The sequence below is a fragment of the Oncorhynchus mykiss genome, chromosome 21 (assembly GCF_057628025.1).
Source record: "Oncorhynchus mykiss isolate SJ-2025 chromosome 21, ASM5762802v1, whole genome shotgun sequence".
Lineage (NCBI taxonomy): Eukaryota > Metazoa > Chordata > Actinopteri > Salmoniformes > Salmonidae > Oncorhynchus > Oncorhynchus mykiss.
Genome location: NC_143042.1, coordinates 47,411,995 through 47,439,080, shown reverse-complemented (window position 1 = coordinate 47,439,080; position 27,086 = coordinate 47,411,995). Strand labels below are relative to the sequence as shown.

Genomic DNA, 27,086 nt, shown 5'->3' with positions numbered 1-27,086 from the left:
TACCATGATTCAAGAGGAGAGGACAAGATTAATTAGAGCGATTGGTACCCTGCATCTCAGCTTTCTGTGACAATTTCCACACAAAATACAAAGAGGGCATATGTCCCCTAGCCTGGTCCCATCTGTATGGCCTTTTGCCAACTCACACTTAGGCACATACAGATCTGAGAGCAGCCCGCAATGACTCATGAAAATCTGAGTATTTTTCACATAACGCTCTCTACGGAGTCTGGACATGCTTTGTAACATCCAATCCAGCAGGATCATAATAATGAATGATGTCATCATTAAAAAAGGTTGAGTAAAGTCCGCTCCGTGAAAATGACCATCAGTCTCTGGAATGATCGTCTCCCGTCCTGTTCAAGTGTGGAACGTCGCCCAAAGCAGAAACCCAACACTGGTGGATCGACTATTCCGCCTGACTTCCAGGGACATTGCAAGCAGACACCAGGAAGCCACGTTTGAACTGCCCACCACCCACTGTCCGACCATGATTACTGCCAAGCTTAAGGACATGGGGGATCATTTGGAAAATACACACACAGCACAATATATAGTTTGAACCTTTTGACATATCTGCACTCTAAAATAAATATTTCGGTAATACAGCCATGGCGCCTGTATCAGAATTTTTTAAAAGAATCAACATGGTGATTATATACCATATGTTATATAGTTAGTGTGCTCCTATTTTGAATAGGAGGACCAAGATGGGAGAAAGGTGCAAGTGAGAGAGAGAGAGGGGAAGAGGGATCATTGTGCTTTGCTTGTGTGAGGTTAGCAGGCACAGATCCCAGAGGGAAGACATGTTACCTGACAAGTGCGTTAGTATTGCTGCCAAGACATGCTCTGCAAGGTGGTAGGCCTCAGCCACCCACACGTCGATGGCCTCTACCTCTTTGGAATATACACCGTCGGAAGCAGGTTTGTTTTGGGGAGAAGGAGGGTCAGAGGTTGTTGATATAAAGGAAGACTGGGATTTCTCAGAAGCCTTGATACTAGACTGGAGGTCAGCCTCCTCCTCTTGGCTGCTGCCCAATTCTTTGAGGGCATTGATAGTGAGGCGTTCCTGCTCCAGATCCATGACCATGGTTGGTGTGGGCTGGGAGGGAGGGGCGCCTGTTTTAGGACACTCATCCTTGGCTGTGAGATCTTGACGGAGGTCTTCTGGATCTTCGTCCTGTCGTGACTTCAGGCACTCCCTCATGAACTCGACGAAGCTGTCCGTGGCACCAGAGACTGAGCAGTCCGGCTCAATGCTTTCTGGGTCACTGGTATTGTCTGGTGACTGGTGTCCTGCTTCAGCTTCCTGAGCCGGAAGTATCTTGCTGTTGACAACACTATCTGTAATGAGGATTTCATCATTCAATTTCTTCTCAGTCTTGGGCTCCAGGGTGCTGCCAGGCAGTTCGCTCTGGAAAGAGGCGAATGGATCTTTGGGAAACTCCCTGGGAGATGGCTGGCCTCCAACTGGCTTGGGGAAGGAGTCCACGTCAGCCATCGAGGGGATATCCTGCTCCACAGTGGTTGCATTGTTTTGAGGGAGTAGTGTTCCAATATGGATCTGTGAGGTTGGATTGGAAGGAGAAGGCTCAGGTACAGTGTTAAAGTTCAGCTCTTTATCATCAATGGTGTCATTCATGGATGGAAATGCGTCTTCATCTTCAAAAGACTGTCTGTCGTATTTACGGATTGCGTCATCCTCCATGTAGTTGGGTTTTGAAAGCTCAACTGTCTGCATATAATCCTCCTTAATATCAGACTCTGGCTTCTCTTCAAACTTGGATGAGGGGCAAAGTGGAAGATCCTGAGCTGCAACATTAGCAGAGCTCAAGTTAATTAAGATATCTTGCGCGCCAGTTGACCAGTCATCGTCATCATATTCTGGAAAGTCTGAAAGGTTCTCTGCGGTTTTCTCAGGAGGTTTGGCAGTAGAAGGGGAAGACTTTCCATTAGACTCATTGGGGGTCTGTGAGTGGTCAGACTCCACTTTCTGTGCTTGTGAAACCTCAGCACTTGAGCCCTTTGACTCATCATTAGGTACTGTGGTCTTCATATTATCTGTATCCAAATCAGATTTCAGGATCTTGTGTTTAGGTGAGTATTCAGAGTCGACAGGAGAGGAGGGAGGAGAATAACCCTCATATTCTAAGGGAGGAATTTGGGAAAATTCCTTTTTAGTCACATCTGGTTGTGGCTCAGGTATTTTTGGTGCCTCTTTCACAGGGTCTTCTACAACTTCATAATTTTCATCCTCCATTTCAATCTCCATCTCCTCATCGCTGTAATTCGGCTCGTCCGTCTCAATAACATTGATGGTAGGGACCCGCATTGGCTGCTTCGCTGGCGGAGTTTCCTTTTCTTCAGTAGGGAGAGATGGAACAGAGGGGTTATGGGCAGGTGTGGCATCACTTGACAAAGTGGGGCCAGGAATGGAGGCGGTGTCCTCGATGACGGTGTCCTCAGAGTCTCCTGAGCTGTCGACTACCCCTTGGTGCGCCAGGTCACCACCCCATGGGGCCTGCTTGGTCTTCAAATCCTTCTCTTTCGAGTCAGAGGAAGGAGAGGGTGAGTCCAAACCAGCAGGAGGAGCAGGCGAAGCAGTGAGCTCGGAATGAAGGTCAGGGGGGCCTTGGGTGTCTGTTATGTAAGCTTTAGGTAGGAAGCTCAGATCAAATTCGTCCTCGACGCTAGGCTGCTGCGCTGGGTCTTTGAAGACATTTTTCAGTTCAGGCCTTTCAATGGGAGAGTCCATGAAAGCGTCAGGGACACAGGCAAACGCCTCTGGGTCATCAGGCACCACTTTATCTGCCACTTTTATCTCTTGGGATTTGCCATCCTCCTCTGATACAAGAGCATCTTCAAAGTCGGGCACAGGGGGTAAGTGAGCTCTCATCCAGTCTGCAGTATCTTCAAACTCACTACCTTGTCGGGCTTCTCCCATGACCTCAAAGGGGGATTCTGGCGATTCCTGATCAATGGAGGCTCCTTTTGTCTGGAAGGGTGAGGTGCTCTCTGTTGGCGCCTCAGTAGGAGACGTCTCATAGTGACGCTCTTTGAAGTGAGGGAAGCCGCCGTCGTTCTTGAGCTCCTTCTTTGCTGCCATGGCCTCCAGTGCCTTAATCCTCTCAGACACGGGGGACGTCACAGTCGGTGAATCATCTTGCTTTCCGTCAGGTGGGTCGCTCCCGTAGTTTGCGGAAGAAGATGAGCCGGGTTGAGAAGGCCTGGTGAAGCGAAGGGAGGTGGCCACCCCTTCTGAGGAGGGTGTGTCAGAGCCCAGCACCACCCCTTTGTCTGTGTCGGCCATGCACGGAGGCAGGGAAGGGAAGAAGGAGGGCATAAAAATCACACACTCAAACTCCCATGCACTTCCAGTTATAGTCGGTGGAGGCCATTTTGTTGCAGCCCAAGCAGTCATGCATAGCATGGGACGGTTTTAAGTCAGTAATGGATGAGGGCGTCAGTCAGCATGCATTGCCGACTTAACCTCTCAAGTTGTTGCCATTGAAGAGCATTTTCAATGAGGCAACATTGGAAATGATTTGTATGGTCGAAATGAAGCAGCTCCAAACGAAATAAGAAAAATTGTATCTATAAACTAAACTGTTATACTATGTGACCTGTGGTAGACAACAATGCATATGCTACATCACAATCACATCTTTCGCTGTGAATATATTTTTTAAGTACAGCTGCATAGACTATGGCCTGGAGTTTTGTTAAATCGGGTACTCCGTGTCTGGTATGTCTTACAAAATACTTGTGATGGAGAAAGGGTTGGTACACAATCTATCTTTCCTCTATCTGGGTAACATCAAGGACCTTACTGAGAACCATTGAGCAGTCACTTCCCATCTCCCGAAGACCAACATAAATGACTACAGGGTATCATAGAAAGTGACAACGGGGACGAGATAAAAATGTGCCTAGAAGCAAAGGTCACACAGGATAAATGCTCCACGTTTTAACTTGCAATGCCTTTTAAAAATGGGCCAGAGACTAAGGTCAAGTGACTGCAGCCTAGTATAAACAGGAGTTCAATTAAAAAGGTGTTGTTTCTGTAATGACCTAATTAAACATAAATAATTTGATTACCAAATGAGCTCCTATCTGAAAACAACCTATAGGCCTACATACAAAGGGGAACACTCTGAAGGGGAACACTCTGAAGGGGAACACTCTGAAGGGGAACACTCTGAAGGGGAACACTGCTTCGTGTCTTCAATACTGCAGATGTCTGTGTAAGTAACGCAATGTCAACATAATTATAATGTGTGAATATGTTTAAGCGTCATACCGTAATCATGTAAATTAAGTACGCTATTAATCAAACAGAAGAACTACAATCCAATATCTTTAATGTACTGAGATGACTCATCCCAGGAATGAATACAGTGCACTACCTCAGACTCAAAAACATAACCGGAGTGAAATTAAAACATCATCCATTTACAGGACTAGTCTCATCCTCAGATGACCTACGGACCAATTTGCAAGCATGACTAGGTCGCACTATTCTGGCCTTGTCCCACCCGACTATCGGTGTAATCAATAAGAACATCCAGCACACATAACAAGCTGGACAATAGTCCCGGTGTTGAGGCTTCCTAAATCATGTCCCCCACCCCTGTGCTGCAGTCTGTCAATATGCCACTGAGCACGCTAACCTGCTGCTATTGCCACACGCCACAGCTGAAGTGACAGAGTCAGACTGGGACAAGGATCCCCTCAATGGCACAGTGCCACTGTTACATACATAATCCACAAGATATTCCAAGCTGCTCCAATAATCACATGATCCCTTTTCAGCCTAATGGTCCCCCCCTGTAATTTTCCAACACCCAGAGACAAGCAATCATAGTGGGGAATTGGCAGCTATATTGGGAGGTACACATCAGCTGTCTGCTTGCCTCTGCAATCCCCAGGCAAACAGAGACCAAGGTTTGACCCCTGCTTTGAGGAAATATCTCCAGCAGGAACAGGTCAAATATGCAGTTGGTACTTCTTCCAAAATGCAACAAGGTCCACTTTACCTTCTATATGCTTATTTACTATAAATGGAGTCAAGAGATACAAATCTAAGAGGAACAAATCAATGGTGACGTTTCTTTTCAATCCAATGTTATAGTACATTTCATAAAACGACAACAGCTTCCATCAATGAGTTAATAGTATTGTCCTTGTAGCTTGGTGCTCTGGAAAGGCATTGTGGCCTGTCAGCATGACCCTGCAGCCAACCTAAACCCACAGACATGTTGTTCATCGGTACACAACTCAAGGGTGGGTTGTCTTGGTCTGGACCTTCCCCTCCCATTGAGGTCCATTATGCATTGTTCAAACTAGGCCACATACACGAATGGACTTTCCATGTAGCCGAAAACAATGTAGCATTTTGGCGCGACGCAAGTAAACAAAATGACAAAACAGCTACCGCACCGTGAACAGGAATCAGAGCCACTGGCAACAGGGAGCCGACACACACTGATTGGAATCACAAATAACACGACCCAAAAACACTAGAAAACTGTCAAACACAGTTTTGTAATACTCATTCAACCTCTGATGAGAACATCACTGCCTGTGGTCCTCAGGTTGTTGGAGGTACAGAGGTTATTATATTATGTAATCTACTCCCCACAGTTATTGGAGTTGAGTACTAAAAAGTGTGTGGGACTCTTTTTTTTTAAGACACTCGTTACTAAACCCCGTTTTAAATGGCCTATTGAACATGGTCCAACAAACATCTCACATCCCAAAATATGTCTAGCAGGAAGACTCAAAAAGGGACGCATTTCTTCAAGATGAGAAAGTGTAAATCAGCTCAATCATGTCGGCACTATGCGGAGGAGTCAAATAGCTGACTTGATAAGACAGACTTCCAGTAGGCATCACAGCTTAGCTAAATCAAGAAAAGGTTTGCCTTTAGACAAGAAAAAGCTAGACTATCTTTTTAAAAAAAGGACGAGAACTGCATATTAAGTATACACTTGAAGGTATGAGGATATTGCGCGTTTAAGTCACATTCCACTTGTGCATCGAGTCCCGAGGTGGTAAGCCTACAAACTGTTAAAAATGATACTAGTACTACTATTCACAAAAGCATGAACACAGTGAAATATTTTTGCTGCAGAGAAAAGGAATCACTGTATAATGAAAGATCAAATTCCATTGGGTACAGCAGTGTCATTCCCAATTAGTAATGGATGGAATAGCTCCCAGGCCCATCTCCCTCACTGTGTGATGAGCTGACTGTTTTTGACTTAATATCTTAGCACAACATAGGACAGATTCAGTTTCTGGCCATCTAGTCTGGCTTAAGTTTAATACTCTTGCTATACTGTCCAAGTCTACACATTGTAGGCTACTTTTATAAACACTAACGAAATTGTGTTCCAGAAAACAAACCAAGCAACAAAAAAAAAGCTACATCAAGAAAACAATACACATACATATTACGATCGTCACTAAAATAAAAACTACTTTTTGGCTCCAGCAGTGGTGACATGCAAAAAGCTTAAGAAGATATAAGCAGAGGTAGAGGAGCAGAGCGCATCCAGGGAGGAGGGCTCCAAACCTAGCCTTAAGAGGGCATAGAGCAGCGAGTGGAGTGGATCCCTCCCCAGTGCCCTTCATCCTCCAGTGCCAGTGAAGGGACTGGGAGGCTCTTTGAGATGGGGCATAAGGCCTGGATGAAGGGGCTGGAGTGGGAGGCTCTTCGAGATGGGGCATAAGGCCTGGATGAAGGAACTGGGGTGGGAGGCTCTTCGAGATAGGGCATAAGGCCTGGATGAAGGGGCCATCTATCCAAGGACAGCTAGGGCCCCTCTGGGACAACCAACTGGAGACATTTTTAGAGATTTTCCTCATTGTGAACTTGAACTTCTCTCAGCTTTCTTAAAATAAGGTGGCAATCTTGGGATTATCTTGGACCTACAGTGCCGTTGACCTAAATAATGTGACAGAGTGGCGCAGGCAGTAAAGACTGGAAATAGCTCCACTTGCTGTCATTTGTAGGTCTTGTCAGTTTTCTGATAGGGGTAAGAACAGGGAGGGTTCACTCAACTAATTCCAAACATGCACTATTCCTCATCACTGTGCTGCTAGTTTGATATGCCTCCTTGATGCCAATTTACTCCATCAATTTCAACCTATTCCACTGGGAAAGTCAGTGCATTCCATTGGGAATCAATCTACTGGATCACTACACCATCAATAGATGGCTTGATCCATTACTGTACATCTCAATTAGCTCTGTGGATTAATCAATTCATCACGTGTCAGGCTGTGTGTCTTGCATATATGCTGTATACAGTATGGTACATAACATACCATGCCTGAAGACATCTTCACTTAAAAAACAGGCTTTAAACCTGAACTCTGTGCAAACTTCCCTTAAATAATACACATGATTCTCCCTTGCCATGCACCATGTGCGTCAGTCAGGGGCTTCGGGGTTGGGCCTGTTGCTGCTCGTAATTGAACAGATCTGGCCTCCAGTTGGGGAGGGGGGTTGAAAATTCCAAGTCAGACACTGTTGAAAGAGGGAGGAGCCTCGCTGCCCTGCTAAATTGCAATTAGTGCAGGCGGTCAGCAACATAGGAAACAGATGGGATACAGTTACAGGGCTTCTAGGGGTGGGTTCTGTTGAAGATTGCGTAGTGGGGGTGGAATTAAATGTTTCCAGGCCTCTAGTATGAAGTTCTTGGTCTGGACTAGAGTAGGAGAAGGGCACTAGAGAGGAATGAAAGGCATTACAGCGGCAGCCGAGCAAGAGAGAATGACAGGGAAAGAGAGCGTGAAGGTCGTGAGAGGGAGGATAGCAGACGAGCAGCGTAACAGAACCATACACTTGCCTTCAGGAGACTGAATGAGAGATACAGGCGAAGAGGAAAGAAAGGAATCTGAAAAAATTAAAAAAAGGACAGAAGAATGAACATCCTACCGTGGCAGAAAATAACTCCCATCCCCCGAACAACCACCCACCCACCATTTTATACATTAACTGGATGCCTGGTGGGACTCCCACTAATCCAACCTATCAACTATACAATACTGTATGCTTTACAACGTGGACTGTGTCAGAAGCTACAGTAAAATAACTACTAACATGCAAGCCCCATGCAACTGGTAGTGTCTACCAGTTTACTACCAATAAAACAACTATGATCAACTTAATCCATGCACTTAACATTTCCTATGCAAGCAAAGACAATAACAAATATGCCAAAACGCAAATACTTCTTTACGACGCACAAATAACGATGCTTCCAACAACGTCACACTACTCATAACATTGTACGGTACTTTCCATGTCATTTTTAGGCAATTTGTACATATTTCTCCTATGGTTTACGATACCCGTTGCCAATCAGACACCCACATTGCACTCGCTTGATGGTAATTCATCATGTAACCTAAGTGATCACAAGAACAGTTTCTGTAGAGCAATAGTCCCATCTAACAGCATCACTGAATATCGAAGGAGGAACAAGGTTTTTCCCTTTTCCTTCATTACACATTTAACAGCTGGGGAACACCAGAGGAGACATGTCGGGGAATTTCTTCAGCGGTGAGTGAGATGGGATGGCAACAATGATGTATATAAACCCTGGATTGCTGATGCCATGTATTGACAATTGAGAGGCTTTGAAGCCACCTGTCGGCCATTTGACACCCCTAGTAGGAGCAGTCCTCCATAGGAATGAAAGGGATTCTACAGTAGTTTAAATGTTAAGGACAAAATTACATGTATTTAAGGATTTTTGTTTTAGTGCAGACAGTGACATTTGTAATCGCTAAAGATTGTACCTTAAGGAAATCTTTGTATTTTCATTTAGCTCACATACTTTTAAATTGTATGCATTAAGGTGTCTAATATATTAAGTGGGGCAAAAATGAATGTAGACATTATTACATTTTACAACGGCAGGAGTACCAAGATGGAGGAATAGTGGCCACCTATCAGTCATCTAGTGTATGCATGCAGTCACTACAGAAGTTTACAGACACCTTAGCCAGTTTCACAATTCCTGACATTTAATCCTAGTAAAAACATGTGAAATGTCAGAAGAGTAGTAGAGAGAATTATTTATTTCATCACATTCCCAGTGGGTCAGAAGTTTACATACACTCAGTTAGTATTTGGTAGCATTGCCTTTAAATTGTTTAACTTGGGTCAAATGTTTTGGGTAGCCTTCCACAAGGGTCCTACAATAAGTTGGGTGAATTTTGGCCCATTCCTCCTGACAGAGCTGGTGTAACTGAGTCAGGTTTGTAGGCCTCTTTGCTCACACACGCTTTTTTAGTTCTACCCACAAATGCTTTATAGGTTTGAGGTCAGGGCTTTGTGATGGCCACTCCAATACCTTAACTTTGTTGTCCTTAAGCCATTTTGCCACAACTTTGGAAGTATGCTTGGGGTCATTGTCCATTTGGAAGACACATTTGTGACCAAGGACTAACTTCCTGACTGATGTCTTGAGCTGTTGCTTCAACATATCCACATCATTTTCCTGCCTCATGAAGCCATCTATTTTCTGAAGTGCACTAGTCCCTCCTGCAGCAAAGCACGCCCACAACATGATGCTGCCACCCACGTGCTTCACGGTTGGGATGGTGTTCTTCGGCTTGCAAGCTTTTTCCTCCAAACATAGCAATGGTCATTACGGCCAAACAGTTCTATTTTTGTTTCATCAGACCAGAGGACATTTCTCCAAAAAGTACAATCTTTATCCACATGTGCAGTTGCAAACCGTAGTCTGGCTTTTTTAATGGCGGTTTTGGAGCAATGGCTCCTTCCTTGCTGAGCGGCCTTTCAGGTTGTCGATATAGGACTCTGTTTACTGTGGATATAGATACTTTTGTACCTGTTCCCTCCAGCATCTTCACAATGTCCTTTGCTGTTGTTCTGGGATTGATTTGCACTTTTCACACCAAAGTACATTCATCTCTAGGAGACAGAACGCTTCTCCTTCCTGAGCAGTATGACGGCTGTGTGGTCCCATGGTGTTTATACTTGGGTACTGTTGTTTGTACAGATGAACGTGGTACCTTCAGACGTTTGGAAATTGCTCCCAAGGATGAACTAGACTTGTGGAGGTCTACACTTTTTCTGAGGTCTTGGCTGATTTCTTTTGATTTGTCCATGATGTCAAGCAAAGAGGCACTGAGTTTGAAGGTAGGCCTTGAAATACATCCACAGCTACACCTCCAATTGACTCAAATGATGTAAATTAGCTTATCAGAAGCTTCTAAAGCCATGACATCATTTCCTGGAATTTTCCAACCTGTTTAAAGGCACAGTCAACGTAAACTTCCGACTTCAACTGTATAATCTTGTCTTGCCCATTCACCCTCTGAATAGCACACAAACCATTTCTCAAGGCTTAACATTCCTTCTTTAACCCGTCTCCTTCCCTTCATCTACACCAATTGAAGTGGATTTAACAAGTGACATCAATAAGGGATCATAGACTAGGTAAATCCAGGTGAAAGCTATGTCATGGAAAGAGTAGGTGCTCTTAATGCTTTGTAGACTCAGTATATGTGTGTATGACATATGGTAAAGTTCATGAGCTGGTTAATCAATAAGAGTCATTGACGCCCCAAAACGAGTCACGTAGGAGACTGGCTGATCAGGTCGACGAGCCCTTGCTATGTAACATTCCTCTTTAAGACTCGCCCAGACTCTTAATCTACCTATGCCACACCTGCAATAAGAAAATTAGTCAACGTTCTGCTTCTTTCGCTGACAATTCCAAATAGCCTGAAACCATTGGTGGTAGCGTGCAAGTACATGAACCATTTCAGATGGAAAACGTATCCTCACAGTGTCCACAAAAACAACCTCTAGAGAGTCACTTATCTAAGAAGGTCTATGCAAGAGAACCACTCCCTTTTAGCAGACTGACAAAGATGAAAAATGTGCATTTTTAACAGACTTTAACCATTCCTCTAGTTAAGGTTGTCTATGACAAGGGTTAAACATGGCTTCATATAGCTCGTGTTTCCAACACTTCCAGCCTTGATACAACATTCTCATGACCGGCAGACATGAGTAGGAAGTGAACCTGCTTTGGTACCATGCCACCCTATTCTCTACTACTGGATCTGGATGTAGGCTCATCTATGGGGGATTGAGGGCCTAACTTTGCATTCCCAGTCCTACCAGCCATTTCTGTCCCATCCCGAGGAAAGTCAAGTCACTCAAACCCCCGGGGGGAGGGGGGGCAGTTTGCTGCCTCAGCCCGATTTACTGACCTTAGACTATATAGTCTGCCAGAACAGAGCGCCAGCCAGAGAGGGAGAGAAAATAAGAAGCAGATAGGAGAGGGAGCCAAAAGTACCCCATGTTCTCACAAACTACTGCCATGGTCTTATCTGCAGGCTCCTCATTGCACTGGCCTAGATTCTGGATCATTCCTCAGCCTGTATCCATTTCACTGCATCTTAACAGTCAAGCTAAAACCAGCCGAATGTTAATTCCCACTCTGCAAAATGCAGCATTTCAAATAATAACAATTCTAGTCTAAAGTAATCCTTAGTGACTACTGTATATTTTTAGTGTAGCTTGAACTAGCACACATCTTTCAAACTAAAAACATGAACTTCTTGCCGTTTGCTGACCTCAACCGTCGTTCTAACTGAAAACGGGTGGAAATCCCGATCAAAATGCCCATAGCCTATGAAACAGAGAGCACCGGATTTAGCGCTGACAACACAGTAAAATTACAATATTGCGGAGTTTGAATAATGCATCTCCAGTCCAGTAGTTGCTTTGGTTTTTCCAGGCAATATTTTAACTTCCTAATAAAACAGATGCAGGAAGAAAATAGCAATGATTCAAACACTGAAAACTTGAACAGCATTTCAGAGATATTCAGAAATCATTGTAACAAATTCTCCTGTACAGTCCAACAAAATAGTAGACCCATGGACATTCTTCCACCTTAGATAAATGGTTCCATTGACGGAGCTTGCACAATCACCTCGGAGAAGCGGCATCGGAAAGAACAGGGGGTGCTTTTCATGAACTAAATAACCCTGACAATCAACTGGCTCAATGCACTTTAAAGATGCGAGACCTCTTAGGTTGATCTCTATGGTCACTTCCTTAGTGTTGTCACTCAAGTGTGTTGAGAATGAAGTAGGCATAAAAGAGACTGGCCAACACCAGCCTCAGATGGCAAGATAGGCCAAGCGTGCAAAGCAGTCAAGGTAAAGGGTGGCTCCTTTAAAGAAACTCAAATATTTTGATTAGTTTAACACTTTGGTCACTACATGATTCCATGTGCTATTTAATAGTCTTGATGTCTTCACTATTATTCTACAAAGTAGAAAATAGTGAAAATAAAGAAAAACCCTGGAATGAGTAGGTGTGTCCAAACGTTTGACTGGTACTGTAAGTCCATTTGGTTTCCTCCAGACTGGGTGCTACATTAACTTGGCCCAGGGACATTGATACTGTACGACAGTAGCACCAAGGGTCCAACGAGGACTTTTCTGTCATCATTAAATCATACAGCCGAGTTAAGGGGGGGGGGGAATAAATAGTTTGACAAGGCAGTTACAGGCATCTGGTCTGTGTGACCAAGGACAAATGAAAGAATGGTAGACAGACAACTGACAATGTAGCACGGACTTCAGAAAAATGCAAAGTCAATCCCAATATCTTGGAGATTAGTTTTTTTTAAACATTTAAAATTTACACTTTAAAAAAACACTGAAAAAGTTATCACTGGCCTAACGTGTCGAACACACGGACAGAGTCGTTGCGCAAAATAGTACGCAGCATCATCTGAATATGTATGCAACTAAAGTTCAACATTCACCTTCTACTGTCATTTCTGTCAAGCCGTCTATACATACAGTTTGACGCATACGTTCGAGACGTCCAACATGTGCACCACACCGAACGCACTGCAACGCAATGCTGCGAGGCAAACACAGCCTTTGATTGGAAATTAACGTAATCCTGGTGACCAAAATGCAACGACGCAGTCGGTTTGATCGAAGCGTAAATATTACTCACCTTTGAAAAATGTACCAGTTTGTAAATGCCTTTGTGACACACCCACTTGAGGCAATATAACTGGTATTCAGCCTTGAACACAATTACAAAAGCATTCCCCGTTGGCAATATGAGCTGGGTCCCTTTTTAGCATGCCTTTTTTAAATGATATACAGTAAACTACATTTAGAAGGGTTAGTTGTTAACATATGGTAAAGTAAGCCTGTAGGTCAACCAATAAAGTAATGATTTTCTATTTAAGAGCAGTTTGTACATTGATCATCTGATTAGGCTACTTTAGCGTAACATTTTTTTTATTTAATATTTTAAAAAATTAAATACAATATACATGCAGTGAAGCCGCTCAACAACTACGTCACATTGGTCATCGAACAGCCTGCCATCCAGAGCGACACAGAAGCAACCAGAGGCAATGCTCTGCTCAAGATCCCCCCCCCCCCGCCACAACAGTTCCCAAAGAGCTGCCCCTCAACCAGCCAAGACCTCCCCCACAGTCCCCCCAAAGAAAAAAATAATAATTCCATCACCAACAAATTGAACAAAAGAGAAACAGATTAAAGACAATGGAAAGCAATGACAAAAACCATAACAGCAAGGCCAACTGAATATGTTGAGTGCATGTATGGCAGTGTAACATTTATTTTACTATCATTGCCCCATAAGTATTTGCCAATATTGCATAATATACAGGAAGTTATAGTCTAATACACAAATGTACTCCCAACAGAGGCTTGTTTCAAGTTTAATTAGTGAGACATGGTTTGCTGAATAGATGGATTAAACTATTTGAAATGCCCTTCCCTAATGGACAATAAACTGTCAGTTTGAAGACTGTTGCAGAGACAACAGTGTCCTTTCCTCCCCCCAATCATATAGCTCACAGGACACATGCAGCCAAAGACAAAATAGAAACAAAAAAACAAACCATAGAATCAATGCATCATAGCAAACAATTTTAGAGGGATTGGACTTTGAAGCACTAATATTCTTGCATGGCTTTGTTGACCAATGTGGAGGTGATTTGGCAACAGAAAAAACAACAGCAGGCCTTTAAGAGGTCCTCCCTTAAATTTGCAGTTGCCCAATAACAATCAACAATGTATATAAACCCTGGATTGTTGACGCCATCCATGTATTGATGTGAGGCAGGTAGTCTCGTGGTTAGAGTGTTGGACCCCGAGCTGACAAAGTAAAAAATCTGGCGTCCTGCCCCTGAACAAGGCAGTTAACCCACTGTTCCTAGGCCATCATTGAAAATAAGAATTTGTTCTTAACTGACTTACCTAGTTAAATAAAGGGGAAAAAATGTAATTGAGAAGCTTTGAAACCACCAGTAGGCAATATGGGAACTTCCCAGTAGGACTGGAATTCTACAGTATTTCGTTTACATGTTTCAAGGACAAAATTACATGCATGTGTGTATGTTTTTATTGTAGTCGAGACATTAGTCTCTAAAACATACTTTAAGGGAAAAAAAATTGTTAACCTCACAATTGAAAAAGTACGCAGTATGGTGTCTAATAGAATAAATGTGGCAAAAACGAATGTAGAAATTAATACATTAAATTTATATAGCTTTATATATCTTTTTTTTATTTATTTTTTAACAATTGGGGAGTGCCAAGATAGAGGAACGGTGACTTCAAAACAGCGCCCCCTGTCAGTCAACTAGTGTATATACAAATCATTGGTAACAATGAATCTGCAGTGCAGATCACAGTCCCTGCAACATGTAGCCATTTCACAGTGCCCCAAATAGAGAATAAAATGTGGCATTGCGTTCGGTTTCCTTGTCTGGTTAATACAAAGTTCGGGATTGCAGAGGTTGAGAGAACTTTGGTAAAGCAAGTAGACTAGTTTGGCGTTCCATCAAATCGTGGTGCTCGTTTCTCGAACCAACGACGGGTAGGTGGTAACCATGTTCTAAAACAATTTCTCGTCAGTGGAGTATCGTTCGATCCCATAGAGGGCGGTGGGTGTTTGTTGGTCAAGTAGGACGTCTAATATTAGGATATTTAGCACCCTTTGACGCCCACAATAATGCAAAATCGTCAGTTTACAAGGTATGGACTACTTGTTCAACAACTTGACTGTGTCAAGTGCTTACAGAGACAAGGACAATATACTGGTTAACCTTCCCAACGAACAAATAAGTGTAGAGCTAAGCATTTTAAATTTACCTGCCTTTCACGGTCCTAAAACATTGGTTTTTGACGGTCTTACATTAGAGCAACGGGCTACTTTATTTCAAAGCACCTGTGTTACTTAACGTTTAAACAGCATGTCTATGTTGACTAATGCAACATAGAATGACATCCGTCTTACCCGACATTTTTGAGTCTTTGGCCGCAACAGAGTTCTGTCCATCGGCAAGCCCCTGCGACGATGATATCTGGGCGGACTGGGTCATTGAATCTGCCATTTTCCTGTAATTTCACAATATTCTGCACAGTAACGGTGAGAATAAATGTTGTTATTGCTGTCCTTAAAATAACCTTTTCTTCCGACTTTCCTCCTATTCCCAAAGAGCTGGGTGCAAGTGTCACCGAGCCTGTGCACCTTCACGCGCACGTACTGAAGCGCTGTGAGTGTGCAGGACAGAAAGAGCGAAACAAGGCGGACATTTGACGTTAGCTCATTTAAAGGGCTATACCCAACATTTTCCCATTGTGTTTATAAATATATAGCCTGTTTTTGGCAACATACCTACCACATTTTATTATGCAAACATGACCCTATGTTTTCTAATTTGAGAATGTAAATTGGCCTTGTAAAGTGCTTAGGCTATAAAACATAAAGCAAAGCCCAGTGTAGGCCTATTCACAGAGATGGGCAGTATTTCTGTTACATGTATTGGAAATATGTGTACAGAACAAAAATGTAAAGCAAAATGGAATAATTTCATAGATTTTTACTGTTACAGTTCATATGAGGAAATCAGTCAATTGAAATAAATTCATTAGGCCCTAATCTATGGATTTCACATGACTGGGAATACAGATATGCATCTATTGGTCACAGATACCTTAAAACAAAATGGGCCTCACAATGGGCCCAATGGATCTCATCACAGTATTTTTGTGCATTCAAATTGACATCGATAAAATGCAATTGGTGCGGCAGGTAGCCTAGTGGTTAGCGCATTGGACTCGTAACCAGAAGGTTGGAAGATCTTGTTTCCGAGCTGACAAGGTAAAAATCTGTCGTTCTGCCCCTGAACAAGGCAGTTAACCCACTGTTCATAGGCCGTCATTGAAAATAAGAATGTGTTTATAACTGACTTGCCTAGTTAAATAAAGGTCAAATAAATGGTGTTCGTTGTCCGTAGTTTATGCCTGCCCATACCATAACCCCACCGCCACCATGGGGCACTCTGTTCACAACGTGCAACTCAACTCAGCCCGTGGCACAACTCACACGACGCCATACAAGTGGTCTGCGGTTCTGAGGCCGGTTGGACATACTGCTACATTTTGTAAAACTGTCTTTGAGGCAGTTTATGGTAAAGAAATGAACATTCAATTCTCTGGCAACAGCTCCAGTGGACATTTCTGCAGTCAGCATGCCAATTGCACGCTCCCTAAAAAATGTAGACTTCTGTGCACACAATCTGAAAGGAATAAGCTTTTTGTGCTTATGAAACATTTATTTTATTTCAGCTCATGAAACATGGGACCAACATTTTCCATGTTGCGTTTATATTTTTGTTTAGTGTAGTTTAATTGCTTCTGAGTATTTTGTCATTTGTATTACACTGGGCAGAACTACACTCCAATTCATTTTTTAACAAGATACTTTCAAGAGCTGTAATTTGTATTTTCCAAATACAAAATACTATATATATTATTCTTAATTATAGCGGTTCACCATTTTGTGGTCCCCTTTCACCCTGCATTGATATCAGAAGTCTGATTGCACTATGGTGTGATAACAGCATCTGCTAAATAAATGAATAATAAATGTGTATGAAAAAATAGACAATCGCAAAGCATGCTAAGTATTATGCTAATGAGCTCCACCCAAATCAAGGTTTTGTCTGGAAGGGCTATGGCTTTTGTCAAAATGTACTTTTGTAGCAGGTTAGGATAATCAGGTAAAGCTTTTATTCCATCTAGACATGCCCCCTGAAACAAGGCCAATAATAATACCCAGTGTGCTTTGCAGTTAATTTTGGTATGTTCATTTCCACACATACATTTAGGTCATTCAGCAGAAACTATTTTCCAGAGTGACTCAAGTCAGTGCATTCAACTAAGGTAGATAAAACAACACATATCACAGTCACAGCAAGTAAATGTAATGTTTCTGTAACTGTTACTGAGAATGTTGTTTCTGTTTGGGCTTGCTACTTGCAAATGTAAAACTGTATTTCAATTAAATACATTTCAAAATACAAGTATTCTGTGATTTATTTTGATACCTTGATCTTTATGGTATTTTTTTATCGTATTTAATCATTTTTGCCCATCCCTGCCTATAAAATATCACATTTCTGTATAAAACATTGCCTTAACCTTAACCTAGTTGTCTGGGGAACTACTAGGCGACATTATATAAGATGATCGACTAGGTTCTAAATGAGCTTGCCCATGAGCATGTATGAAGTGTTTTTGTGTTTGCCAACCATTTAAGGCCCTATAATTAAAGCCTATTTTTATTTAATGCTGTGTCTCACGGATGCCTAAATGTGACTTTAAAATGTGATTAAAAAATGACTTGCCTACAGAAAAACGTTAATGCGTTAATTTGAAGAAAAAAAAATGTGGGGGTGTACCCGCCTCTTTTCATGATGTAATGTTTATCACGAGACTTGCCATCAATGTTTCAATAAACGCGTTATAATGTTGTCTTCTCCAGTGATCTTATTTAGAACGTTTTGGCAACAATGGTGTAAAGTTGAACTACATTTCCATACATGCATCTGTCCAGTCAATAAAGGAAGGACAAAAGGGGTCTCGTTCAAACACGTTTAAACTGAGCGCCGGGTGCGCAGCCTAGTAGAGCTGCAAATACTTTGAACTGTCTAATCTTCGATTATGCACGACTCTGCATTGTTGGTAGCTATTTGAAGGCGCGCCAAAGTTCTGACACATTTGAACAGACCGAATACAGTCATAGAACTGCGCGGCAAAAGCAAGGCACAAACAAAAACATGTGGATGTAGCATTGAACTAACGGGTGCGTATTAGCTTTCTTTCGAAATATTAAGAAGCTTACGAGCGGGCTATGAGTTCGGGAAGGTTTGTAAATCGATTGGAATACACATAATAGTTGTATTTTCATGTAGTTGTGCATGTTTTGCTATTATACCTGCTAGCATAGCTGGCTAGCTTTGGCATATTACATAGCCTATTTGCATATTGTTGCTAACTGCACCTGCCGGTCAATCAAATTCCTCAACCTTCCTGTTTGGTCTTGACCAAAAATTAATCTTAATAGCTTATTGTTAATTTTATGATCCTGTGTGGGGTGGTGAAATTTTATCGAACCATTTAAACTATCGTGCTATTATCTGGATTTGATATTATTTTACAACATTGTTATTAGCGAGTTAGCCCAGTTTGTATCAGATATCAATATTTGTACCCAGTATTAGTTTAACCTTTTTTTTTTTTTAAAACCTATTTTGCGTAATGAATGGATATTTGTGCCACGCCCACTTAGGCTGGTCAGTCTACAGTTTTTTTTTTACACAAAGTGAAAGAAGCCATACAAAGGCCTTTTGAGTGTTAGGGGAAAATACAGTATAACTGATTTCAATGTGTGTGCTGGTACTGATTTCCACTTTGCTCTCATCCAGCCCCTATGACATCACTGCAGCAGAGAGTGGAGAAGACACACCGGCCTAGTGAGTGACTGCGAGCTGTGAAGGAGGAGAGGGTTCGACATGGGACTACACTCAGCCCAGAAGAAACACTTTCCCCTAAAGGGGATCGATGGTGTGGTTGCGTTGTTCGATGCGGAGCTCCGTAAACCCGAACCGGACCTGGCCCTTCTCTCATTGGTCCTGGGCTTCGTTGAACACTTCCTGGCCGTGAACCGGGTCATACCAATAAACGTCCCGGGGGTGCGCTTCGAGCCACTGGAGCCCGACTGTCCAAACTCCTGCTTCCCTACAGTGGAGTTAGGGATGCTGTCGGCCCTACGTGAGCGTTTTACTGCCCAAATCCGGGGAGCAGTGGACCTGTCTCAGTACCGCAGGCCTGCTGGTGGATCCAGCAGGGAACTGGTGAAGAAGGTGTCTGACGTCATCTGGAACAGCCTGAGCCGCTCCTACTTTAAGGACCGCGCCCACATCCAATCCCTCTTCAGTCTCATCACAGGTAGGATTTGGGGTACATGGCTGATCCAATCATATGTCTTATTCTATCATTTTAAAAGGATAATTGTTCATTAGAAAAACTTATTAGGACTTGTTAGGCATCTGTTTCTCAAACTAGACACACTAATGTACTTGTCCTCTTGCTCAGTTGTGCACTGGGGCCTCCCACTCCTCTTTCTATACTGGTTAGAGACCGTTTGCGCTGTACTGTGAAGGGACAACACAGCGTTGTATGAGATCTTCAGCTTCTTGGCAATTCCTCACATGGAATAGCCTTCATTTCTCAGAACAAGAATAGACTGACGAGTTTAAGAAGAAAGTTCTTTGTTTCTGGCCATTTTGAGCCTGTAATCGAACCCACAAATGCTGATGCTCCAGATACTCAACTAGTCTAAAGAAGGCCAGTTGTATTGCTTCTTTAATCAGAACAACAGTTCATCTGTGCTAACATAATTGCAAGAAGGTTTTCTAAAAATCAATTAGCCTTTTAAATTGATACAATTGGAATAGCTAACACAACGTGTCATTGGAACACAGGAGTGATGGTTGCTGATAATAGGCATCTGTACGCCTATGTAGATATTTCACAAAAAAATCCAGCTACAATAGTCGTATACCACATTAACAATGTCTACACTGTATTTCTGATCAATTTTATTTTATTTTAATGGACAAAAAATGTGCTTTACTTTCAATAACAAGGACTTTTCCAAGTGACCCCAAACTTTTGTGTGTGTGTGCGTGGGGGACAGATAGTATCAGTCAAACGTTTGGACACACCTACTCATTCAAGGGTTTTTCTTTAGTTCCCAAAAAACTGTTAAACAAATCAAAATATATTTGAGATTCTTTAAAGTAGCCATTCTCTCAACATGCTTCACCTGGAATGCTGTTGGAATCCTTTTCCAACAGTCTTGAATGAGTTCCCACATATGCTGAATACTTGTTGGCTGCTTTTCCTTCACTCTGCGGTCCAACTCATCCCAAACCATCTCAATTGGGTTGGGTGATGGAGGCCAAGTCATATGATGCAGCACTCCATCATTCTCCATGGTCAAATATCCCTTACACAGCCTGGAGGTGTGTTGGGTCATTGTCCTGTTGAAAAACAGATAGTCCCACTAAGCGCAAACCAGATGGGATGGCGTATCGTTGCAGAATGCTGTGGTAGCCCTGCTGGTTAAGTGTTCCTTGAATTCTAAATAAATAACTGAGTGTCACCAGCATAGCACCATCACACCTCCTCCTCTATGCTTCACGGTGGGAACCACACATGCGGAGATCATCCGTTTGCCTACTCTGCGTCTCACAAAGACACGGCGGTTGGAACCAAACATCTCAAATTTGGACTGATCAGACCAACTGACAGATTTCCACCGGTCTAATGTCCATTGCTCGTGTATCTTGGCCCAAGCAACTCTCTTCTTATTATTGGTGTCCTTTGCAGCAATTCAACCATGAATGCCTGATTCACGCAGTCTCCTCTGAACAGTTGATGTTGAGATGTGTCTGTTACTTGAACTCTGTGACACATTTATTTGGGCTGCAATTTCTGAGGCTGGTAACTCGAATGAACTTATCCTCTGCAGCAGAGGTAATTCTGGGTCTTCTTTTCCTGTGGCGGTCCTCATGAGAGCCATTTTTTTCACAGCGCATTATGCTTTTTGCGACTGCACTTGAAGAAACTTTCAAAGTTCTTGAAATGTTCCAGATTGACTGACCTTCATGTCTTCAAGTAATGATGGACTGTCGTTTCTCTTCGCTTATTTGAGCTGTTCTTCCTATAATATGGACTTGGTCTTCTACCAAACAGGGCTATCTTCTGCATATCATCCCTACCTTGTCACAACAGAACTGATTGACTAAAACGTATTAAGAAGGAAATCATTTTTTGCTAATTAACTTTTAACAAGGCACACTTTTTCTTTGAAATGCATTCCAGGTGACTACCTCATGTAGCTGGTTGAGAGAATGCCAAGCGTGTGCAAAGCTGTCATCAAGGCAAAGGGTGGCTACTTTGAAGAATCTCAAATATAAAATATATTTTGATTCGTTTAACACCTTTTGGGGTACTACATGATTCCATATGTTATTTCATAGTCTTGATGTCTTCACTATTATTCTGCAATGTATAAAATAGTAAAATAAAGAAACCCTGGAATGAGTAGGTGTGTCCAAACATTTGACTGGTAGTGTGTGCATTTTTAAAAATGTATTATTTATTTATTTATTTATTTATTTATTTATTTATTGTGAGTGGGTCTGCCTGGGGTATGTTTGGGATAGGTGGGGATGGGACGGTATGTAAGTGGGGAAAACAATTACAAAATAACCAGAAAAAGTAATGGTATTTTTTGTGTGGTTGTATTGCCCTTGTGACCCAATAAAAACCATTGTTCACAAACAGGAAAGCATGTTGTATTTTAGTCAAACTATACAAGGTTGTTTTGTCTGAAGGAGGCTAAAGCTGTTACTAACTCAATCCTATTGCTTTTCTTTATTTTGAACAGGCACAAAGCTGGACAGCTCGGGGGTGGCATTTGCAGTGGTGGCAGCGTGCCAGGTTCTGGGGCTGCGGGACGTGCACCTCGCCCTGTCCGAGGACCATGCCTGGGTCATCTTTGGCAAGAACGGAGAGGAGACCGCTGAGGTCACCTGGCACGGCAAGGGCAACGAGGACCGGAGGGGGCAGACAGTTGCCGCCGGTGTCGGCGAGAGGGTAAGTAAGGTACAGAGATACTTCCACCCCTTGCAATAACATTATAATAACATGCACTCACACACCTTTTTAATATTGCTACTTATCAACTACATAGAACTGCTGTTCTACACACACACTCACCTTGAACTTGTAAACACAGTACAACACCTCTCAACCTTAACCCCCATCTCCCCCTGTCCTCCAGAGCTGGCTGTACCTGAAGGGCTCCTATATGAAGTGTAACAGGAACATGGAGGTGGCCTTCATGGTGTGTGCCATTAACCCTTCACTGGACCTGCACACTGACAGCTCTGAGATGCTACAGCTTCAACAGGTGTGACCACCATCAGCACATTGGGGATGATAAGTGTGATATAATGAATATTGTACGGGGAGAGTTTCACCTAAAACGCACCTGTTGGCATCATCGAAGACATCAAGCTGGCTGGAACAGTAGTTTATATTTACCTCATAAATGCTTCTCTGTGTTGTCCTCGGTCTCTGATCTTTTTCCTACACAGAGGCTTCTATGGCTGCTCTATGAGCGAGGAGACCTGGAAAGGTGATTCTTTTTTTATTTTTTTTATCTCAAAAGCTTGTTGAAAAGACTAAATTAGTTTTGAAGTGTTGTGGTGAAAATGCTTATTGGTTTACATCCAAATGAATTATTTTCTGTGGTAATCATGTTTTATTGTTCTGTCATTTCAACCCAAGTCGCTCTTTGCCGTTGCTGTGCCACAGATACCCCATGGCCATGGGCACCCTGGCTGACCTGGAGGACCAGGAGCCCCTCCCTGGCAAAGAGAACCCCTACACCATCCACCTTCAAGTGAGTGTGTGGATCTGTACACCAACATTGAAGCGGTGACATTTTTTATTTGAAACGTCATCTTAACAAAATCATCCTTGAGATATAATTTAATCAGCTCATTTTGAGGAGTTATTCATATCTTGCAAGTATGTGTTTTTTTTTATTTTTTTCCAGGCTGTGAACTCTGCTAAGAAGTACTACAACAACGAACACATCTACCCTTTCATGTACCTGGCTGGCTACCACTACAGACACAGGGAGGTCCGGGAGGCACTGGGGGCCTGGGCCGAGGCTGCACAGGTCATGCAGGAGTAAGTTACTGGAGCAACAAGCTTAGCTACCTTCTGTATGCTCCTTACACTGCTGCTCTGTGTCAACTATCTGTGTTTTATGGTAAAAAGGTATGTTTGGCCCACAGAAATAACCTTTGGCATCGTTCATTTAAGTGTCCATTAACTTCCCTAATGTAATGCCTTATTGATTGTTTATGTAATGAAAAGGGCTATAAAAGTCAAATTTCACCTCCAGAGGGTCACAGCGTTCTAGTGCTAGAGGCCTCACCACAGATCCGGTTTGGATCCTGGGCTGTATCACAACCGGCCGTGACAGGGCGGTGCGCAATTTACCCAGCATTGTCCAGGTACGATGAGGGTTTGGCTGGGGGGGGGGTCGGCTTTACTTGGCTCATCGCGCTCTAGCAACTCTTTGTGGTGGGTCGGGTGCCTGCAGGCTGACCTCGGTCATCAGGTGAACGGTGTTAACTCCGATACATTGCTGCGGCTGGCTTCCGGGTTAAGCGAGCAGTGTTAAGAGGCGCGGTTTGGCGGGGCATGTTTTTTGAGGATGTATGACTCGACCTTTGCCTCTCGAGCTCGTTGGAGAGTTGCAGCGACGAGACAATTGAAATTGGATAGAAAAAGGGGGTAAAATACAACAACAACGAAGTTTACATGAATAATAATTTATTATTAGTATTGAAACCATGGATACTGAGGCAAACCCTGTTGACCATCTTTTGCTGAGGAATGCGATGACAATTTACACCATTTACTGTTTCACCTTTCTGACAGTAGGGGGCAGCAGATGTCTCTCAGAGGAACGTTAGGCTCTTTATTACAGCGTTTTGTAGACTTAAATCTGGAACAAGTTGTCTGACCATGTCCTTTCAGGCTAGCTTATGGTTTTGTTTGGCACTATACTCATATTGCATGCATATCTTCTAGGGGCATAATTCTGTCTGATAAACAGGGCGTGTGTTGCCTAAATACGATGTCCTCGGGACAGGCAATCGCAGGGAGCTTTCCTCCAGGCTTGGCTCTGATCCTCGTGGGGCAGTAAACCTGCACTTTACTCCTATTTAAACACTGTTCATCGGCCTGCTGGGGCTAAAAATACTAACCGACCCGATCACAGGGAACAGCCGACGGGGCCGATTTCCTCCTGTTTCTCTGTTGGTCTCTTTCTGTCTCTAGGATGTGTGCACCAGAAAGGCAAGTCGGTACATTCCCTCTCCTCTCGACTTCCCTTTACCTCTCTGCCTTTCCTGTTTCACACATTGTTCTTCAGTCTCGGCTCCCTCGGCTTGCTGTCACGACAACAAGGATCATGGCGTGTGATCTACCAACATAAATAACATGTCGTTTGAGTATTTTCTGTCATGTTTTTGGGTTCTTGAAAAAAAAAATAAGGGATACAAGTGTTCACACCTTTTTTAATATCCCTTTTACTGCATACGTGGAAAATAAATAACCTAATTGAATGAATGAAAGGTCATCATGAACTGACACTTTTTTAAAGAAGTCTGACCTCATGTGCTTTATAACAATCTACGATGATCTCACTCCCCCAGCTACAACTACTTCCGCGAGGACGAAGAGATCTACAAGGAATTTTTTGACATCGCCAACGACGTCATCCCCACCCTGCTGAAGGAGACGGCTGCAGCTGCCGAGAGCGGAGGGGAGGGAGGAGAAAAGGTAAAATTCCACTCGTCATTACATCATTAAGAACCGAATAAACATTTTTCTACTTCTCATTTTAATCTCATGTCCCAGAATTATGCATTAATAATATCTCATGTGACAGCTGCCTTTCATTGAGGTATTGAATGGACCCCATTCATCTAACTTCCCCCCTCTATCTATTATCTACTCATTTCCTTCCTATGTTCCATTAATTTCTCTTCCCTCTCTCTCGCTTCCCTCTCTCTCGCCCCCTTTCTTCCCTCTCTCGCCCCTTCTCCCTCCACCTCAGGACCAGCCCATACAGGCCGCCGCCCTCTCGGCCCTCCAGGACCCAGAATGCTTTGCCCACCTGTTGCGGTTTTATGACGGTATCTGTAAGTGGGAGGAGGGAAGCCCCACCCCTGTCCTCCACGTGGGCTGGGCCACCTACCTGGTCCAGTCCCTCAGTCGTTTTGACGCACAGGTAATCACACCACCACAAGACTGGACTATCCCTTTAAAGGCATCCCTAGTCACTTTATAACCTATTTAACCCAAATAGATGTTTTCACAAACCACCCTTTAAAACACTATTGTATCCTTGTTCACTGTTACATCCTCCACAGATTCGTCAGAAAGTGTCTATCATCACCAAAGAGCTGGAGCCCCAGGATGACGACGACCAATCCAGCGAGGACCCCCGCGAGGGGCGAAGACGTGGGCCGAGACGTGAGTCCAAACTGGAAGACCAAGCTTCCCCTCCTACACAATCCACCACCCCTGTCCCACCACCAACCCAGCCCGCCCAGGCCAAGAAAGTAGGTGGGGAGGGCGGGACGCGGCGTCGCTCCTCAGGACTCCGTGGTGGAGACCCAGAAGGCAAGGCCAAGTCCCCCAGCCCAGTGCCCTCTCCTGCCCAACAGCTGCCTTCCCCCAGCATGGGTCCCCTGGTGGCCTTCCAGAGCAAGAAGATGAAAGGCATGAAGGAGCTGCTGTCGGCAGCCAAGATCAACTCCAGTGCTATCAAGCTCCAGCTCACCGCCCAGTCACAGGTTCAAATGAAGAGGCAGAAGAGCACGCAGTCGGGAGACTACACCATGTCGTTCATGAAGCGCCAGCGCAAATCTCTGTAGAAGGAGAACTCTGGCTGTAGAACTTTCTCCAGCCTGGTTCCCATGTCTGGTTGTGTTGTATAGCCAACTCCCATGGTCATTGTCATAGGAGTGTCTATACAGCACAAACAGATCTGGAACCAGGCTAGAGTTTCCATTGGGAGAAAAACAAAGGGAGACTGACTGTAGGACCGACTGAGAGGCAAGGCAATACACACAACTGATGCATCAGCGATGAGCTTTTTTTTTTTTTTTAATGTTATTTTAGCAATCATATCATAAGTCCTGTTAAGGTCATGAGAGGGTCGGTAAGAACATGACACACGTGTCCATGTGGAGGAAGTCACTTTAATCAAGTTTGAACAGATTTGTCAACCAAGTCATTCTTTTTAATCTTGTGATTCAATAATGATTGTGTATCATAGGCCGTTAAAACATTCAATTGCTGTCACTTTGTGTGGCTCTAATGGGCAGTAGTGCACATCAACTCTGAGTACTCACTGATTTATGTGTAGAAGCTCTGTAAAGAGCTTGTAAAGCCAAAGTAATGGTGAAAACACCCTGTCCCGGAACCTGTTTTGGAATGGGGGAATTGCTCCGTTAGAAAGCAGTCTGAATTCCATTCTATATTTTCTGCCCTTGAATCTTAAGTTTCATCTTTTTGATTGAAATCCCTGGAAGTGATTCGGACTATTACTGTGTAACAATGTCCAACTCTGTTACGTTGGCTCTTTATATGCTAGCTATTTGTTGCCTTATACTTTGCCTTTTTTTTGTTCTAATGTAGGTGGCCTTCAGTTGAGACTAGCCAGAGCTGCAATAGGCAATAGAAAGTGACCAGAAAGACCACACACTGTTTATAATGGGATTGCTGTAGGTGTCCCAGGTAGCTACATTCAGTAGTATTTTGCTTGATAACTTGTTTTTTTTAAATCTGCAGATAATAAAATAAGTTAAAATGATACCCTTTCTCTTTTTAATATTGTGGATATACTGTTTCACATGTCATGAAGGGTTATTCATAGATGTCTGGGATGTACAGTGTGCATCTGCTAGTTTGTTTTCCTGAGTGGTAATATTTTGTTATATATCAGGAAAACACTTGGGATTTGAGATCACTTGACTTGGATGCACGACTGTGCATAATAAATCGATCAAATGTAT

The 27,086-nt window shown here is 43.2% G+C and overlaps 2 protein-coding genes across 7 annotated transcripts in view; one reads left to right on the top strand and one right to left on the bottom strand.

Annotated features, from left to right (window-relative positions):
* rtn3 (reticulon 3) overlaps positions 1–15,679 on the bottom strand; it is a 35,047-nt gene extending 19,368 nt beyond the window's left edge. The window contains exons 1-3 of one of the 3 annotated variants that reach the window (XM_021578228.3): positions 15,359–15,659; positions 7,857–7,904; positions 814–3,297 (exon numbers count right to left, since the gene is read on the bottom strand). In XM_021578228.3, the coding sequence (XP_021433903.3) occupies positions 814–3,297; positions 7,857–7,904; positions 15,359–15,455 (2,629 nt within the window). In that variant the 5' untranslated portion in view covers positions 15,456–15,659. Of the gene's footprint in view, positions 1–813; positions 3,298–7,856; positions 7,905–15,358 lie in introns of all 3 variants that reach the window. The other 2 variants (XM_021578229.3, XM_021578230.3) reach the window with 2 other exon arrangements.
* Positions 15,680–17,944: 2,265 nt separating this feature from the next.
* On the top strand, positions 17,945–26,884 carry men1 (multiple endocrine neoplasia I). 4 transcript variants are annotated; one of them, XM_021578227.3, is made up of 10 exons: positions 17,945–18,211; positions 18,834–19,356; positions 21,866–22,074; positions 22,262–22,390; positions 22,578–22,618; positions 22,798–22,885; positions 23,042–23,178; positions 24,717–24,843; positions 25,121–25,294; positions 25,437–26,884. In XM_021578227.3, exons 2-10 carry the CDS (start codon positions 18,921–18,923, stop codon positions 25,941–25,943), a joined length of 1,848 nt encoding a protein of 615 aa, XP_021433902.1. In that variant the 5' UTR covers positions 17,945–18,211; positions 18,834–18,920; the 3' UTR covers positions 25,944–26,884. The 4 variants fall into 4 exon arrangements, with proteins under 4 accessions (XP_021433902.1, XP_021433901.1, XP_021433900.1 ...); XM_021578226.3 differs by having other exon boundaries at positions 21,866–22,083; XM_021578225.3 differs by having other exon boundaries at positions 17,957–18,211; positions 22,771–22,885.
* Positions 26,885–27,086: the final 202 nt, after the last annotated feature.